Source organism: Diadema antillarum, unplaced genomic scaffold, assembly GCF_040938485.1.
Source record: "Diadema antillarum isolate AM-2024a unplaced genomic scaffold, OU_Dant_1.0 seq00001533_RagTag, whole genome shotgun sequence".
NCBI lineage: Eukaryota > Metazoa > Echinodermata > Echinoidea > Diadematoida > Diadematidae > Diadema > Diadema antillarum.
The window spans coordinates 114,914-134,291 of record NW_027272265.1 but is presented as its reverse complement, the minus strand read 5'-3'; the positions used below and the strand labels follow the sequence as shown (position 1 = coordinate 134,291).

General features: G+C 39.2%; 1 protein-coding gene across 1 annotated transcript in view; it reads left to right on the top strand.

Moving 5' to 3' along the window:
• The window catches only part of LOC139710451 (importin-9-like), a 37,789-nt gene extending 23,254 nt beyond the window's left edge, over nt 1-14,535 (top strand). Inside the window, exons 12-23 of the mRNA XM_071622368.1 lie at nt 349-427; nt 873-1,107; nt 2,101-2,179; nt 3,477-3,625; nt 4,653-4,781; nt 6,377-6,652; nt 7,905-8,071; nt 8,742-8,875; nt 9,797-9,921; nt 11,084-11,189; nt 11,679-11,764; nt 14,280-14,535. Coding sequence (XP_071478469.1) covers nt 349-427; nt 873-1,107; nt 2,101-2,179; nt 3,477-3,625; nt 4,653-4,781; nt 6,377-6,652; nt 7,905-8,071; nt 8,742-8,875; nt 9,797-9,921; nt 11,084-11,189; nt 11,679-11,764; nt 14,280-14,399 — 1,685 coding nt within the window. The 3' untranslated portion in view covers nt 14,400-14,535. The remainder of the gene's footprint in view (nt 1-348; nt 428-872; nt 1,108-2,100; nt 2,180-3,476; nt 3,626-4,652; nt 4,782-6,376; nt 6,653-7,904; nt 8,072-8,741; nt 8,876-9,796; nt 9,922-11,083; nt 11,190-11,678; nt 11,765-14,279) is intronic.
• The last annotated feature ends 4,843 nt before the right edge of the window (nt 14,536-19,378 follow it).

Genomic DNA, 19,378 nt, shown 5'->3' with positions numbered 1-19,378 from the left:
GGAAATCGGGATGTCGTCTCTCTCGTTAATGGTGGCCGATGGTGATGATTGTTGGAGGGGATGTCTTCGCGTCGCTCTCAAAGTATCTGACCATTTCTCCCTCGATCACTTGTTTATGTTTGTGACTGGAATGTATGGAAAACGAGAGATGTTACCAAAGTGGAGAGGAAAAGGTCATTGTCAATGTTCTCTATTCAAACAGTAAAAGATGACATCAAAATGCGATGTTGCTATGTGATATCTGTTTTTGTTGAAGCAATGTTGTTAATGGATTCTCTGCAGTTATTTTTTACACTTTTCTTTTTGGGTTTGCTTGTTTCCTTTTTTGTGTGTTCCTTTCATCTGCAGTTTCACCATTTTTACTAGGGAGAGCTCTCTGGATGGCCAGTAGATATTCACAAGTCATGACTCCAGAATTAGTGCAAAGGTACAGTAATGATATGAACTCATGCAGCATATTTTTTCTTTTTTTACCCATTATTCCCCTCTTCTTCATCTTCTTTTTTTCTTTTTTTTGGTGTATGTTGGGGGGGGGGGGGAGGTAGGGGTTCGAATTAAATTAATGAATATATATCTGTGTGCATGTATACACTTGTATATTGATAATGATGATTATGTAGTAATTCTATACTTATTGATAAAGCACTCTTGAATAAAGTGGTTTAACAGCACTTTACATAGAGATGTGGAGGTATGTGTATTTTCCGTATTAAAGGGGGTCTTGATGTGTAGATAGCTGTATTTGATGTTTTGCTTGTTTCTAGTGTCCAGTCATTGTACACTCCTTCACTTAAGATCTTATCCTACCGTTTTGAGAGATAATGTGCTGTATGCTTTGCTTTCTCTCGATCTCGTCCTGGTTCTTTCGCCAGTTTCTTACAATTCACTGTCACGGGACTCCACGAGCCCCACCCGCCCTCGGTGCGGATATCGGCGGTGCGCGCCATCTACGGCTTCTGCGAGCACCTGAAGAGCGCCAACAGCACGGCGATCCTCCACCCGTTCCTTTCGCCCATCATGGAGGGGCTGGTGCAGCTGGCCACCTTCTCGCAGTTTGGCTCGGACATCCTGTCCCTGGTCCTGGAGACCGTCAGCATAGTCCTAACGGTCAGCTTGGTCTCAGTAGCTTCTTTTCTAGCGTTTGGTTGTTTGCTTTTCGATGTGTTTGTGTATTTATTATAATGCGGTAATTTATACTGCGCTCTCGCACAAATTGGTTCAGCAGCAGTTAGCAAAGAGGAAATGCAGGAAAATCTGACTGGTGTTTAAGTCTTCAGCAGTACCCTTAAAGTTGCAAGTGAGAGTTGCAGTGTGGGTGTTTGATGGAAGTTGATTTCAGAGGCATGGTGCGTAAGATTGGAAAGCATTGAAAGAAGGTCAAGTCAGTCAGTTGTCTTGCAAGGCAGGGTAAATGAGAAGATCATGTTTTGGCTGCAAGATTTGGTAGCCTTCATCTGGCAGTGTGGACCGAGTGCTACTGTGAGTATGTATTATAGTGCTTGTGAAGGGATGTTGTTTTGAACAAAAGCAGATGGTCTTTTTTTGCTGGTTGTGATAAATACCATAATTGAGAAGGGATACTAAATGCACCCAGTGAATTTTTCATTGCAATTCATGCATTCCAAAAAGAAGTTTGATGGTGTAGTCACATTGTGTGTTTGCTTGTTTGTGAACTTGCTTTGGTAGCTTTTATGTTTGTATGTTTGCGTGTGTTTGTTTGTTTGTTTGTTTGTTTGTCTATCTGTCTTTCTTTGTTCTAGGGAGGGATGGGAGGAGTGGAAGCAAAACCAGGACAGGTCTAGAGACAGGAAAGCAGGTCCCTGATAACCATGTCTGCTTGCACAGAGCCTCCTGAAAAATAGACAGAATTTGCTTGTAGTAATCTCGACCCCATTTGACTCTGCTCTTGTCACAATTTCATTTTTACAGGAATTAGATAAGGGAAAAATTAGATTATGAGTACTGTTGCTCGGGTGCATGTGTTAATTGCACACAGCAAGTTTTAGCATGTGCAAGTAACAGTGCTTTATGAGCACACAAAAAAAAATAGACCTTGAATGTTGCAAATGAATGGACTTTCTTCGTATTGCTTTGTAACAGGTTGATGAGTCGTTTACAGCACAGTGTGAAAGTAGAGTTACCCCTCTTGCTAATGCAGTCTTCCTCAAGTACAGTCAAGGTGAGAGAAAAAAAAACACACATTAAAGGGGCATTCCAGACAATTTTCATAATTTCCACATCATGTAGTAAATAAATCGATAAAGCTCCATGTATAGATTTATGGAAATTATTGTGGTCCTTGAGCCGAGAAACAATACTCTGAAAAATCTCAAACAAATTACACTGAACAGTGTTGATGACATAGGAGCCTCACATATTTCAGAAATGTAGCAGTGTAATTCCATTACAATACCACTTGCTGAACAAGTTCACCTGTGTAGAATGTAGGCATGCCATCTTCTTTTGTTCTGCTTGCTTGAGCCCCAACTCATGTATTCTTATGCTGAGGCTGCCATGTCATCATCCTTGTTCATGGCAATTTGTTGTAAATTTTGAAAACATTCTTATTCCTTAACCCAACCACTATAAATTCTGAAACTCTGTCCTCGGTATAACTAATTTATAGTTGTTCAAATGTAAAAGTCTAAAAATCATCCGGAGGTTTCCTTTAAAGAACAATGATTATAAAGTTTGTTCCATTCTTGTTGTTTTGATTATAAAGTTTATTCCGTTGTTGTTGTTGTTTTTTCATGATATGTTTGATTAGCTGACATTTTCATGAAGACCCCGGATAGAATGATCAATTGACACGCTGTTGTTGAAAACTATGTCATATAAAGGTGTTTTCACCAAACCATTTTCATGACCATTTTCATCAAGTTTTCAGTCTATGTAAATTTTGTACACTAACCATGCAGTAATGTGTAATCCCATGAACGTATCCCCAGTGATGGTTTTATTGAGGACTTCATGACAGGGGCATGTGTAACATGGTGCAATGTTAAGGAGAGTTACAAAATATTCAGCCTTGTATCACTTTTTTCCCAGATCAAAGGACATGTTTGTTCTTGCTTCCAGAGAATGCCCTTCCTATTTATCCTGTGATTTCAGAGAGTAATTTTGGAGTAATCCAATATTTGTTGTGTAGTAGTGCAAAATAAGAAACTTCTGTGGCACAAAACTTTCACAAATTGCTGACCACAGTGATTGTACGGCATTGTACTGGCATTCATTGCATTGTGTAGACAAAGACTTTCGTGTGCATTTTACTTTTGCAAATCTTTTTGCAAAGTTTGTGAAAGTTACACAATGCAAATACTTCTAGATTTACAGTAATCATTTAAATTCTTTGAACTCATTTTGACATTGCTAGTAGGATCATGATATCTGAGAATAGTTCTTCCCCCCCCCCCCTTAACTCTACTTGGAACCTACATCCCTATCTGACCCTGGGGGTTCTTGCTTGCCCTCCTCAGATCCCCTGCTCATCTCGTTAGTGCAAGACATCTACAAGGAACTGTGCTCCAACGAGGCTTGCACCCTCCCCCTCCAGGAGCGCCTCATCCCCACCCTCCTCAGCATCTTCAACGCTGCCTCAGACAAGGTCCCCATGGGCATCCAGTCGGTAAGTTTCTGCACCATCTCCCATCATTTTCTCCTGATTTCTCAGAGAATGTAGCTTTAGCACCTCTCAGATGTGCAGTTCATACCCGATTTACTAAAATCACATTTCCATGTAAAATGTAAGATTTTATTAAACTCTATCGACCCCCGATCAGGAGTATGAGAGTCTCAACAAGAATATATTTTCAACAGTGAATAAGAGCATATAAATGAATCATTTACAATGATTGATATGTGTATGAAATGAACATATTTATATTAACGAAAACATGTGTTTACAAACAAGCATTTACAATGATTGATATCTGTATAAAATGAACATATTTACATTAATGAAAACATTGTCAATTCATCATTTTCTTCAGTTTTTTCATTTTTTCCATCTTCATTCCAAGTTAGCTGTCACTCAGCTCTCAACATTGCATACGCGATGACAATTTTATATTGTTTGCACTGAGGCATTGTTCTTCTTATGTTTTATCATTTGCAATATGTTTATGCAACTAAGCTCTCAGTTGGGGAAAACATGAAGAAATGTTCCACGCTAGACAGATATTTGAGTAACTCTGTGCTGACTCATATTCAATTAAATCCATGTGATATTTTATGAATTTTTTTGTTGTTATTTTTCCCAAGCCCATGTAGTTTGTTTTCTTGGGACTGCCATGGAATTCAAGCAACTGCTTAATACATGCATGATGGTGATCTCCTGTACCTTTCAATCATCATTTTCAAGAAATTTATGACATGTTGACTTGAAAATTTAATAGTATCATTAGTAAGAAATGATATGTAAATTTATAATTTCATTAAATTATATTTTATGTCTTACTGTAACTTCTATGTTGTTTTGGATTTAATGGATCTCATAGTATTTAAGTATCATTTTATGTATAGTATTGTTTGTGTTTGAAATATGCAAAAAACAAAACAAATGAACACACCAATAAACCAAACCAAACCAAACTGTGAAAAACTTTGCAGTGTGAAAGTACCTCCTATTCCCATCTCTCTCTCTCTCATACCAGGCAGCCATTGACATCCTGTGTACGATAGTCCGAAACAGCCCTCTTCCCCTCACTGACCTCCTAATGAAGCAGGCCTTCCCAGCGGTGGCGCACTGTACGCTGAGGTCAGACGACAGCTCAGTCATGCAGGTTTGTTGAGAGGGCATCACAAAAGATATTAAGCGGGAATGGAGTACCCTAGTGTCATGTCATAACCATTCATTGCCATGGAAACTAGTTCTGAACAACCTCACCCTGCTTCAGTGCTTATGCTCACACCTGGTTCTAACCCAAACTATAACAAAAGTTTGTAACATCATCACTGGTATACTCTATAGTTGCCCAAGTGCTGAAGGTACGGTGTTAAATCAAAATTTTAAATTGGGACAAACCATCTAAGATAATTTGTGTAGGGCCTGTTTCCACTTGGATCGGCATCCCGTGAAAAGTGTGATAAGTCGATGAAATTTTGATATATTCATGTGTCTGTGGAGGAGTGAATAGAAGTGAATGTGCTGTGTACATCACCCACAAAACTCTGCTCTAACAAATGATTGAATAAAGTTTGATTAGGTTCCTTTCATGATGTATCCATTATAACAGTCCCTTGTTCATGTAAAGCTCTCTCAAAGAGTAAGTCAGAGACTTCCATCAAGCTGGGTTACCCCAAGACTTTATTCCAGCAGTTCTCTTTTGTCTTCAAGCCCAAACCCCTTTTTATTAGCTGGAAAGGGTTGTGTGGCATGTCAGTAATGGAGGATATAAGGTGCATATATGTAAACTGGGTTTGATTTTTTTCACTAATCTCTGCCTTTGTTGTAATATGATTTATATATCGTCGCGGGGCGACAAGACCTCGTATCTACAAAATGTCAAATGTTCAGGAGAGCAAGAAAACATGGCAGCCAAAGCACTGTATCCAATTAGATAGACATTCCTTTGACATGCTGTGGTGGCTTCATTTTGGGGGTTAGACAAGTAGGATTTGGACAGGACATCACTTAACTGATTAAATGACCATTAATCAAAAAAAGTCATTTTCACCAAAATTGCAGATACAAGGCCTTGTCACCCCAGTGACGAAGTATGTTTATGTGTTGCCACTAGTACGAATGATTTTTGTTTTTGTTGTTGCAATGATTTTGTTCGTATTTTGTGTAGGTAATTTATTTTATCTTACTGTACTTTTATCCCTGTAATCAGCCAAAATTCAGCCATTGGGCAGCGAAGTTTGATGATCAGTAAACCATTCAATCCATCAATCAATCAAAAACCATGAGGATAATTGAACCACTGCTTTAGCCCAGTTGATAGGACCACAGACAATTGATTATGAGTTCTCTGGCTGGTTCAAGTTCCCTGAGCGCTTCTATTGTGCCCCTAGATTAAAAGGCTGTTTATCCTCATTGCGTAGTCCTTAGGTGAGGACCTATTGAAAGCCATCAATCTTATGTTTTCTTGTTTATATGCCTATATTCAAAGCTGCCAAGTCTCCCTGATTCTGTGGGAGCCTCCCTGAAAATGTCAAAATGTGTTCATGTCTGAATAAGAGAATATTAAAATCTCCCTCATTTGGGAATTATTTTCGCCTATTGAAATGCATGTAACACACAGATATCTCCCTGATTTGGATGTGGGAATGTTGGCAGACCTGTATATTGCTTTCTAATCAGTCAGATAAAACAAATGAATTCCAATCAAATCAATTTGTTCCCCTTGTCTCTGGTCCCCTTTGTATCTCTCAGAGCGGTGGTGAGTGCTTACGGGGTTACATCTCAGTAGCCTTGGACCAGGTTGAGGCATGGCGGGACGACGCCGGCAACACGGGCATGTACTACACCTGCCAGGTCATTTCGCGGCTGCTCAGCCCGCAGACGTCGGAGTACACGGCCTCGTTTGTGGGTCGGCTCGTGGCCGTGCTGATCTCCAAGGCGGGCAACTCGCTGGGCGCCGACCAGGACCTCATACTCCGCGCCGTCCTCAGCAAGATGCAGATTGCGGAGACGCTGAGCGTCACACAGGTGGGCTGAAGTTTCAGCAGACATTCATGAGTGAGGCATTTCTATATAGCATGTCGTCAGTTCTGAATTAACCAGAGGGCTGCTATCATGTTCTAAGATTTGAGTGTAAATACAAACAAAACAATCAATTTTCATGAAATAAAAGGTTTATTGAACCAAAAGTGTGTAGATTTATAAAGCATTGTTCCAAATGTAGGGTAGAATAGCACCCCCATGGTTTTATTTTTTAACATTTTACTGAAAATGAAAATAATTCAAAATTGATGCCATAATGTAGAGGAGATCGAGCTCTACAACATAATACCAATAACTCAAAAGCCCCCAAAATTGGGATAGAGCTCATCTGGTTGTTAGCCAACAATGTTTAGTTCTGTGTTGTATTCTCCCAATGTGCCGTCAACTCTCAAATTAGCTTGCTTTTTTTATCCTAGTGTTGCGTGATGTCATACATGTACTCAACGCTGCACACTGGCACTGGTCCGACTGTCCCTGACCAGTAAAAATCACTGTCGTACCAATAACTTGTTCTGGAATTTACTAGTAAAAAATGGAAAAACTGGGTACCTACTGGTCTGACAGACAGGTCGGACCAGTAGAAGAAATGGGTTAGTGTGCAGCCCTGATGTACTAGATGATAACTTATTTCAGATGCTTTGATATTCAGACCAGACACCATGTGTTGTGAAATTTTTCATCAATATAAATCTTCAGCCCTAATTCTACACACCTACTGTACTTAATTGCTGTGAATACATATCTTCAGTTTGTTTCCTGTGGATTTTACCCTTCATGTTTAAAAAAAAAAATCAATGTAACCATGTCTTTTCATTTCTACGATTTACGAAAAGTCAGTCTTGATCTCAAAAACAAATTTGCAAACGATGTTTCATTCAAATGCTGATTGTGAATTTGCACTTCATTGTGTTCTTTTTAGTCTATGTCATTTGTTAAATGTCAGTATTCAATGTTACAATGTATGAATTTGAAGAATGCAAGGGAACCTTATTATAACAAGTGCATAGAAACCGTGACAATTATCTTGCTTTATCAGGTTTCTCACTGTATCATTGAACAAAAATGAAGAAGCATACAGAGTTAGGACCTCCAAAATCATCGTTATAAGAGCATGACCTCTTTGATAACAAGGTTCCCCTGTGGTTTTGAGATGTGCTTTGGAAGCTCTTCAATATGTTTGTTTATCTTGTGCTGTTTTCCCCCCTTTTTTTTCCCCTGTTCCTCGCAAACCACACAGTCTCTCATTATGGTGTTTGCTCACCTAATGCACACACGGTTAGAGGACGTCCTCGAGTTCCTCGTCAATGTTCCGGGGCCCACGGGTAAGTCTGCCCTGCACTACGTCATGACAGACTGGGTCGCCAGGCAGAACATGTTCTACGGAGCCTATGACAGCAAAGTCAGGTGAGTTGAAAAGGCGTTTGTCGCACGTACAGCTTCCGCCACTCCAGCGTGACTTGGTTAAATGGAGACCACTGCTTTGATGGGACAGAATATTCACAACATTGTGTTGTACCACTATTAGGACAAGACATTTGCTAGGAGTGACAAGTTTTTTTTACCTAATGTTCATACATAATGAAGATTGTGAATAAAATTCAACGTGCTGAAGGAAGAAATACACATGTATATTGAACATGTGACCAAATGTAACCATTGACATTCACTACCTTTCAGCGACCATAGACACTGGGAATTCCATGTTGAATTATATGCATACAGTGTACATTTCTACTCCTGGGGCCCGTTTCATAAAACTTGTTATCAGTGACAAGTGCCACATTTCTGTGACAAATTTGCTTTCAGCCAATCAGATGCAAGGATTTCAGTAGCTTGTCACATCTGTGACAACTTGTCACTTAATGACAAGTTTTATGAAACGGGCCCCTGAAGTAATTTTTACAATTTTTCTATCAATCTTTTTTTCAATCAATCAAGTTTTCTATCAATTTTCAATCTTCACTACAATATTTTAGGTACTTTTAGTCCTAAATGTAGCTTTACTCTCCTTCCATATTTATCATCCTATCTTAAAAAAAAAACAATCAAACAAACAAATTTGTTAATGTAACAGCATTATGGCACTGGCCAAATTGTTGGAGTACGCCATCACGACTAACGACAGCAGACTACATGGCATCGTTGTCAAGGGAGACCAGGTCTTCACACCGGGGGAGGGCATCAGGACAAGATCAAAGGCTGCACAAAGTAAGATGGTCGCTGCTTTTCTGCAAAATTCATTTTGAATCTGTCAGGGATACTCTGCAAGATGTATGAGAGATATTTCAGACATGCACATCACAGTCCTACAGCAGTAATATTTGACATGGTTTTTTTTTTTTTTTTTACCTGTTTACCCAGTGTATTTGCACTTGTATTTTGTTTATTCTTTCAGTAAGTAGATTTTTTTTTTTCTTCAAGCAAAGCAGGACCATAAGAAAATGTAGGAAAGAAATAGAATGGAGTTTTGTTGCATACTCCTTTGCAAACATCTCCATTTTGTACTAGCATTAGTGCAGCCATATTGCAGGCGATTCATGTCAGTTTAGTTCTTTTATGTCCATAGTCTTTGAAGCCAACCATCATAACTTATTTTTTGTCTCTAAAAATGAGAGAAAAATGAAAAATGATAGTTACAGTGGAATTTATATTGAGCCAGTCAATGGAGAAATATTAGTAGGACTATATCCCTGAGGAAGTTTGAGGAAAATTGTACAGTGAATTTGTTCAAAGTTATGGTTAAATCGATATGCCATCATTGCTAGATAAGAATGATACAAGAGTTTGTTATGTCACTATAGTGGCATGATATTAGCAACATATACAAATATTTCCCCAGCCTTTCATTAGGCTAGAAAAGTAGGAATATGTTGAATTCTCTTTATATTTTCTTTATACTGCACTATCACTCACTGTCGTACCTGTAGATTTCCTATCCACCAATGTCTTCATAGAATCCAGTCCATATCTGTTGAACAAATTATCCAATTTTCCCCAAACTTCAGTGATAGTTTCTGATAGCATTTTTGCAATTCACTGATTCCATGTGTACATTTGGGGCAAATTACCCTAAAGTAATTATTTTTTTGCGCGTTTGTCCTTGGATGTCAATCTATTTTTCCTTGTCAGTGCCGGAGCAGTGGACATCCATCCCGATCCACATCAAGATCTACAAGCTCCTCATCAATGAGTTATCTAACGCCATGGAGACGACAACGTCCCGGCAGGCATCGGCGGGAGGGGAAGACTTGGAGGTATGGTGCAAAAAAAGAATCCGTCCTTGGGTTCCATGGATGCAGCACCCAGCGTGGTGCCTTGTAGCAAGTGGGGCAGGCCAACATGTGCATGCTTTGTGATAGAAAAGTGTGGTCTGTGGGAGTTAATCATACAAAAAGGTATCTCTGGTATGATTTTGAGAAAGAATCTGCGGCATGACATCAAGCGCTTTATAAATTAGTTCCTCATTTCAGGGTTTACTCTCTTTGTCACTCGACATTAAGGCTTTATCAGTCATTTGTAAAGGGTTTGCTGGAGAAATATGAATTCATATAAAGATTTTTTTGATACACTCCCCATGTTACTGTGGTTTAATAGACGGCATTGTATAAATTGCACTGTTATCTGCAGTTGGGAAAAACAAAGTGTGGATACTTGGGCAAGGGAGCAGATGGCAACACCGTTTTAGTGTAAATCATGCCTTTCCTTCATTTCTTTTGTGTGTGGGCACTGCTACATGTATGTGTCACTAACAGTGACCAAATATATTTGGCTTTGATTTCTGTTAAACCCATGAATGATCTATGAATGATCTTTCCTCTTCTGCTGTCTGTGTATGCCATTTTACTGGACGTCAAATCATCATGTTGCAATAGCAGCACTCCCACTATTTGGAACTAGGTGGAACTACGTGTGATTACACTACCAAGTATACTGCTAATTTCAGCAGTATGACCGCAAACTTCTCGAAAAGTTACCAGCAAAACTTCCCACGAAACTTCCTGCGTGCACTTGAGAAGTTTCTCGCTCCTCGCGAAAAAATGAGTGGTTGATGTATCGTGTTGTTTATGAACATTATCCATTCGTTTGCACGCTGTTGAGCATTGGCATTTTTTTTTTACTATCAAGGAGGACATGCGGTTTATGCCCATGTGGAGCATGATGCATGTGAGATGCCAAAACTACAGGTAGTTTGCATCACTGAAACTGTGCGTAGTCTTGTGGGTAGTGTGACCGTGTGCTCAAACTTCTGGAAGTTATCAGAAAGCAAACTATGTGTAGTTTTGCGTAGAGTGACCACGGCTAATGGCTCATGAAATTTAGTGCCAGCTCTGTGCAGGCACACTTCCTGCAGATCATCATCGGTTTTCACAGAGATTGTGCTCCCATTGATTCTTATCTGATTGCATTCTCTTCTAGGATGACGGTTGGGAGGATGAAGAGGACGATGACGACGATGAGGACGTCATGGTCAACGAACACGGGCTGACAGGACAACTGACAGACTTTGCAGATGCTTATCCAGGTACCATTTTCTCCTGCGTGAGGAGATATTGGGTTGCGATGACTGCAAAATGCAACGTCTGTTAAGTGATGTGATGTCTTTGTCTATGTTGATTCTTGATGTTTGTTTGTTTGTTTAGTTTTTTTTTCTAAATTTCTATGGAGAAAAATAAGAGTTGCTTAGACAAATGCGATCCTTTATTGTCATTAAAGTCTATGTATGTATGTATGTATGTATGTATGTATGTATCTATTTATCTCTATCTGTCTTTCTTTCTATCTATCCATCTATCTATCTGTGTAGCATCATGTTTTTATTTTAGTACAATGACAACCATGCTGAGTCACCATTTTCCCCTCCCATTTTTGTCAAATAGTTCCACTAAACTCCATGTCACCTCTCTGTATCAAAACCAACTGGTAAAATTCAAATGAAGGAATGTTTCAAGTCCTGAGACAAATCATATTGTTCTCTCTGTCAATGTTTGTTTTTTTTTTTTTTTTTGTCCAGGTTACGACTGCTTTGATGACGACGATCCCGATGAGGAAGACGATCCCGATGCTCTTCAGGACCCTCTCTATCAAGTGGACCTACAGGTGAGTCAGGCTGGAACGAGACTAACCAAGGCTCGTTGCTGATACCGAACCAGGCTGGCCAGAAAATATGTAAAAGACAGTCCATGGCAGGTGATGACAGTGTGTTCAGAATCTCCCAAATTGCGACAATGATGCAGCATAGTTTTTTTTTTTCTCTCCCTCATTGATTTTGATTTGTTTTTTTTTTAAATGAAAACAAGATACTAGTATACAAATTTTAAGTATGTATTAGGCGTAAATATTCACAACTGACTGACATGAGCCTTAAAAATTGAAATAACAACAACTGTGACAAATGTTGAGCTTCAAACCTTCATAGTCCATGGGCCAGGCCAGATATTGGTACCACCTGAGGTGGCAAAACCTTTTTGGTGTCATTTTGTTTGTCGGGCATAGATATGCTTATCAAGCTATGATAGCATTTCCAAATGAGTAGCTTAGTCATAATAAATGAATTTTAAACCAAGTTGGTCTCGTTGTTTTATCCCTATACTTCTGAATCGAGACTAACCGCTATACAAAGAAGAGCACTGTCTTCTGTATGTTCACAGGTGTTCTGTTGTAAACGCGGTGCGCTTAGTCTTTATTCAAGGCAGCGAAAGGAATATCCAAAGGTTATGATGTCCACAGCGCTTAGTCTAATATTCAAGACAGCGCAGGGAATATCCAAAGCTTATAATACAGTGTATATCCCTTTATCTAAAAACAACAACAACAAAAAAAGCAATTCCTCATGAATTTTACCGTATTTTTCAATTATTTATCATTTTCCGGTGAAAACGCTATGGTGAAAACGCTAATACCACACCAATGTCGCTTATTTCCATCCAACAATGAAAGATAATGCAAAAACAATGTACCGGTACACTACAATACATCATAATAAATAATGTTGTAAATGAACAGAGTGATTTTTGTTTAAAACTGATGTATTTGTTGAGAGGGTAGTATAAAAACAGTATAGATAATCCCTTTTATTAGGAACTTTAGATATGATAACGGTACATTGTTCTAGATAAAGACTAAGCGCACCGCGTGGCAGCTGTTGACATCATAACCCTTTGGATATTCCCTTCGCTGCCTTGAATAAAGACTAAGCGCACCGCGTTTACAACAGAACACCTGTGGACGTACAGAAGACAGTGCTCTTCTTTGTATAGCGGTTAGTTTCAATTCAGAAGTATAGGGATTAAAAAAACGAGACCAAATTGGTTAAAAAATCATTTATTATGACTAAGCTACTCATTTGGAAATGCTATCATAGCTTGATAAGCATATCTATGTCCGACAAACAAAATGACACCAAAAAGGTTTTGCGACCTCAGGTGGTACCAATAACCCATTTTTCGGGTCTTGGCCCATGGACTATCATTGGTGAGGCATGCCTATGGTTCATTTGCTTGGGGATAGATGAAGTTGATCTTCAATGTGTTACCACTGAGACAAGTTGTCTATTAAGCCTGTCTCTTTTTTTTTTTCTTAAAAGCAAAACCTGGCAGAGATATGCTGTTCCATTTGACCTTACACAAACAGCATGTCTTCATACTGGAAGTAAACTTTGGCTTGAGATGCTTTGATGCTAATGAGTCATAATATGACTAGATTTTACACAGAATATTATTCTGTGTAAAATCTAGTCTCACTTTACAGACCTTTCAGACAAGCTTCTACTGTGGCTTGATAAGAGGTCTATGGAATTATCATCTTCACAAATAATCAGGATTTCTTTTTGGACTGTCTTCTCAAAGTTTCCCCATGCCATTATCCCAGTCAAACAAACTACCTACTGATGACGGTCTCCTCCACCTGTACCTTGACTCTTTATGTACATGCTGTAAACCTCCTGTGTGCCACATTATTCCGAGACAGCAACATAGTCATACTTTGTGAAAACATTCTATTTTGCAAATCTATGTAACTTTCATAGATTTTTGTTACTTTTGACATGTAACGAGTGAAGTCGTAGAGAAACTGCCAAGCTTGGCTTAGATATAGATTGTGTGACAAATCTGTGATCGTTTTTCTTTCAAATGACCAGTAACTATATTATTGTAGAGCCATGACTTTTGCACACAAAACAGTGAAAGAAACTTTCATAGAATTTACCAGCCAATCCACTAGGGAATACTGCCTGACATTTAGTCCACACATAAAATGCAAGCTACATGTAACAAGATTTGAATCACAAGAAATTGCTGTCAATGTACCTTGGCATGTGATGATTTATCCATCTGTTTGGGCGGGTTTGTGCGTTTGAGCAGAATATGCGAACTTGACACGCCGTCGACTGAGTCGGGCGTGGGAATGTGGCACATAAAGAGTTAAGATACAATATATTGTATGTTCATGTGTACACGCAAATGTATCTTTTCCTTTCAGTACTTTTTATTTTAGATTTGTATGAGAATGTTGTTGATTTGTCACAATGATTTCATTTGTAAGAGGGGAGAATTAAGACTAGACTGAAATGTGCTATCTCGATTTCTCATTGTCCCCACCCCCACCCCTCCCCCAGTCGTACCTCACAGATTTCCTGGTGGAGCTGTCCAAGCATCAGTGTCATCGAGAGTTCGCCGCCCACCTCAACGACGCCGAGCGCCATGTCCTAGGCAGCGTAGGCATCGTGCTAGCGTGAGGCCGCCCTCTGTGTTCTTTGGGTGCAAGGAATCACCAGGACTATTTTGCTGTGAGCTGTGAGATCACAGGGCATCCATATCAAGAAGCAGATTAGATTTTTTTTTTTTTGAATAAAGAAGGAAGAATACAAGCAATTGCGTGGGCAGTCAGGATACTGTGTGTCTTCTGTCGTCATGAAAACCATCTGATGTGAGCGTTGGAGTCAGTCGTAAACGGATTGCGTGTGCCGTTGTCCTTGTCAGTCTACTCTTCTTTCTAAACTGCTTGACTTTGATTCCCAGTGGTTTGGTCATTTGTACGTTGTGGACGTTATTCCTGGACATCCTCAAAATTTGGACATTCGACCATGATTGGTACATCTGTGCGAGTGCAAATTGTTTGCAAAACTGACTGTGTCTACTGTACTACGTGCTTTGTTTACAAAAAAAAAAAGAAAAAAAAAACAGTCTGTCTATTTATAGAAACTTCTCAAATTCTTCATGTGCTGTTTCCAGAAAGTCTAAATCTATGAGAAAGTGGCAGTTTTGTATTCACCAGAATGAGCGGAGGCGTCTAGTATGCTTGCAATGCTGTGTCGGTGTCTCCGTAAACCCTTTGGAGATGACGCTGTGTAGCAACGCTGCTGAATCCGCAGCTAGTCTGTGTGTACCAACCATGTTTTCCTGTATTCAACATGGACGGGATAGAGAGTTGTTGGGGTTATAGGTCACAGAATAGACTTGCCGATAAAATGCAGATGTGAAGAAGTCGCGGTACACGTGGCCCGAGACTGAATGCGAGCAGGAGCGAAATTCATTCTCTGGGGTTGGTAAATTTGCCATGTCTCGTCAAAACTCCATCTACAAAAGATGGTGTCCCTGCATTCTCACATGATAGTTTAGCATCTGTGTGGATCAAATCTTCCCTGTTATCCTTGTAGACAAGGAGTTAAGGTGATTTTTTTTATCGTAGGGGTTATGGAAGGTCCATTCTCCCCCCCCCCCCCCCACCTTTCTCTTTGTTTGCATGTTCATTTATTTTCTGAAAATAGATGGAAAATGCTTAAAGCTGGGAAGAATTTAGAGCCTGCCAAGTTAAGCACACATTGCTTGGGTGTGGGAAACACTCGCAGAGCTTATTCATTTGCTGTGAAGATACTTATCATCTTGTACTTATTTCACGTTTTGAGACACTACAGCAGCTTGCACATATGGGACTGAAGTGTTGCTCATCCTCTGATCATACAGTCATTCTGCACAAGAAATCATGGCACGAAAGGTCTTGTTCCATATGCTGGCTTAAATCACAATTGCTTGTAAGAGAGTAGTCAACATGGACTTGTTTTCATGAACAAATATGACATTTACAACCTTTGAGCATGAAGGCTACTTTGACGTAGATGCACACCCCCTTGTATGGGTTGACCTCACATTTTATCTAATACTCAGGTCAAGTTTCCAACAAGAAATTCTGAATAAGATGTGATAGTATGTGAGGGTTGAAACCTGTTCGTAGACCATAGCAAGCCAGTCTGTACAACTTCCTGAGAGAGGACTGGTGTCATTTACTGTAATTTTATAAGGACACATTTTTTTTTTTGCTTGTCTGAATTGAAGTGACATTTTCCAGCCATTCTAGTCAGGTACCTGTGAAAATCACTATGTGCTATTTAACATAAAACTTAAACTCCTGGCTCTCTTAGATCAAGAATAATTGTGAGAATGTTAGATAAGAACAAAAGAAAAAAAAATATTTATTCATTACTTTATATGTAATACTGTTATTGCTGTATAAGTATTTTAATCACAAGCAGATCTTGAGTATTGTAAGTGGAAAAGAAAAAATCAAAGGGGAGAGTTAACAAACAAAGTATATGCTTGGTAGCAGTGAAGTACTGTGTTGTAGAGCCCAAATCAGCCAAATTTGAGCTGCAAGGGGGAAAAAAAAGCCTCGATGCTGTGTGAGCTGCCAATTTGCAGAGCGTGGAGCTGCCAATTTGCAGAGCGTGGAGCATTGTACTGCTTTACTGGTGTCTTTCCCGCCAAAAGTGTTTTTTTCTCCGCAGATCTCTTCTCATCGTAGATGAGACTGTCTCAAAGATGTGCCTGGCATTTTGTATCTGGAACAGCCAGCTGTTTGTTAAATTTAGCTGCTCTCTAAAGACAAAAAACAAAAACAAACAAACAAAAGAATAATAGTGAATGTTTGATAATTACATGAGTGTGAATGATTTTCTGTATTTTGAGAAGTTGATGTATACAGAGCAGATAGTATGTAGTAGGTATTCCTGTTTCGGAACAGGGCAGAAAGTGTGAATGTAATTTTGGGTGTCAGTGGAGCTTAAATTCAAATGATGCAGTAACTTTTTAGGCAGAAAATATTGAGTAGCAGGTACTCTCTATACAGGTATGTCAACATCGCATAACGGACACAGTTGATGCATTATGCGTCTAATTAGAATATTTGTGGCAAGTGCCCCTAAAAACTCTTCTCTTCAGCTTGTCGAAACAATTGAAGAACGTTGAAGTGTGTGTTGAATAAACTTTGTGATGTCACTGTATCCTGTTCCACCAATGTGTGATTTTTGTTCTGCTCTCGCCAAGTTTTCTGTGGAGCAGATCATCCCATTTTACATATGGCATCTTAGATGTGAGAGGCAGAAAGACGTTAACTCTGTAACTTTGAACAGCGTGTTGAGCGCCCTTGCGGTTCTCAGTTGGTACACCTATTATCGGCAATCAGAAGCATCAGCATGTACAAAATCATGATATTCATTAATCATTAAAGCAGCTTTATATTCATCAAGTACTGTTGGGAAGTTTTGAGGCTTGCTTGAAGCAACCAGCGTGTATGCTCGAGATGGAATTTAGAAAGAGGTTGTTTACGGGTAAGAAGTGTAGACCTTTTAGTCATCATATACCATTTAATCTATTGAATAGATATGAAGACTCTTGTAAGATCATATTCTAGATCATTTCTGTTAAATACAAGTGTGCCCTTCACAGTATATTGTTTAATCTAGTCGCCAGCTTCCTCGTGATCAGTGCCACAAATGTATACCCACGCGATAAGTGGCCCCTAGTGTGCACATGTTGCATGTTTTGGGTTATTTCTATATTTCTGTCTATATTTCTATGCAAATAAGGAGTCACACTGTTATTCAGAGCCTGAAATATAAAGCAAGTTGCTTCACACCACTCTTCATCTCTCTCTCTCTCTCTCTTTCCTTTCCTTTCTCTTTCTTTCTTCTTGCTCCATTAAAGTGGAATTCTGGACAAGTTAAAATTAAGTCTGGTGAGAAAGAGTAAAAATTTTATTGCCACAACAGTGAATATTTGATCAAAATTGTGTAAAGATTAGAAAAGATATGAACATTGTGAGGTTTCCCTAATTTTTACAAAACACTTCTTGAGCGGTCAATATGAATGATAATGATAATGATAATGAATAACATTTATATAGCGCTTAATACTGATGTTTCTAAGCGCATTCATCCGGAAAAAAAAAAAAAAGAAGTATGACATTAAAATAAAATACAGCATTATGTAAATATACAAATTATGATATAGCATGCAACAGCAAAACAACATAATTAAAGTTGAGTAAACAGATAAGTTTTCAACGATGACTTGAACTTATCAACGTTATCAGCATTACGAATATGGAGAGGAAGTTTATTCCAGAGAGACGGGGAAATAACAGAAAAAGCCCTATCACCATAGCGGGTGCAGGTACGGGGACCATGTGATAGTTGGAGAGTGGAGGAAGAACGAAGAGAACGGGTTGAAGTGGAGGAGCGGAAAGAAATTAAGTCTTTGAGGTAAGATGGAGCAAGATTATTACATATCTTGTAAACGATAAGGAGGATTTTGAAGGTGATACGTTGATGTATGGGGAGCCAGTGGAGGGATTGGAGAACAGGAGTAATGTGGTCAGATCTTTTTGTAAGGGTTACAAGCCTAGCAGCTGTGTTTTGAATTCTTTGAAGTGGTGCAATACTAGAAGCAGGGAGACCAACAAGCAGGGAATTGCAGTAGTCAAGGTGGGAAGAAACAAATGCGTGGATGAGACGTTCAGTGGAAGACTGATCCAATAACTTACGGATTTTACCAATTTTACAGATACCCCAAGCAGCAGAACGACATGAGTTCTTAATGTGTTGTTGAAAATTCAGGTGCTTATCTACAATAACTCCGAGATCTCTGACGGACTGAGAGGTGGGTATAGTACTGTCTTCGAGGGAAAATTCTGTGAGAGAACCACCTCGCCTAAACTGAGAATGAACATATAAAAATTCTGATTTAACACAATTCAATTTCAAATAATTATCACATGACCATTGCTTAATATCCTCAACACATCTACTGAGTTTGCAGAGTGCTTCGACTTGAGTATTTGGTTGTATGATTATATAAATTTGAGTATCGTCGGCATACATAACATGTAGAATATCTTCATGAGAGTTGATTACAGAAGACAGAGGGGCTGTGTATAGAATAAATAGTAAAGGACCAACCACAGACCCCTGGGGGACACCATGTCTGTGAGGGAATGACTGAGAAAGTGCGCCGTTAACGTTTACCATCTGGTGGCGGTCATGTAAGTAAGATGAAATCCATCTCAAGACTGTTCCCGTAAGACCAAAGTTGGACTCTAATCTGTTCAGAAGAATCACATGATTGATAGTGTCAAACGCAGCAGAATAATCTAAAAGCAGGAGAGCAGCTTCGTGGCCTTTGTCTACTGCTAAGAGGAGGTCATTGAGTACCTTCAATAAGGCGGTTTCTGTGGAATGAAAGTGCCTATAGGCAGACTGACTAGCAGGAAACAACTGGTGTTCATCGAGGTGATCTCTGAGTTGGCGAGCCACCACTTTCTCAAGAACTTTACCAATAAAAGACAAATTAGCAATGGGGCGGAAATTGTTCAAATCATTATGGTCTAAACTTGGTTTCTTCAAAAGGGGCAATATGTGAGACCTTTTGAAGTGCTCAGGAA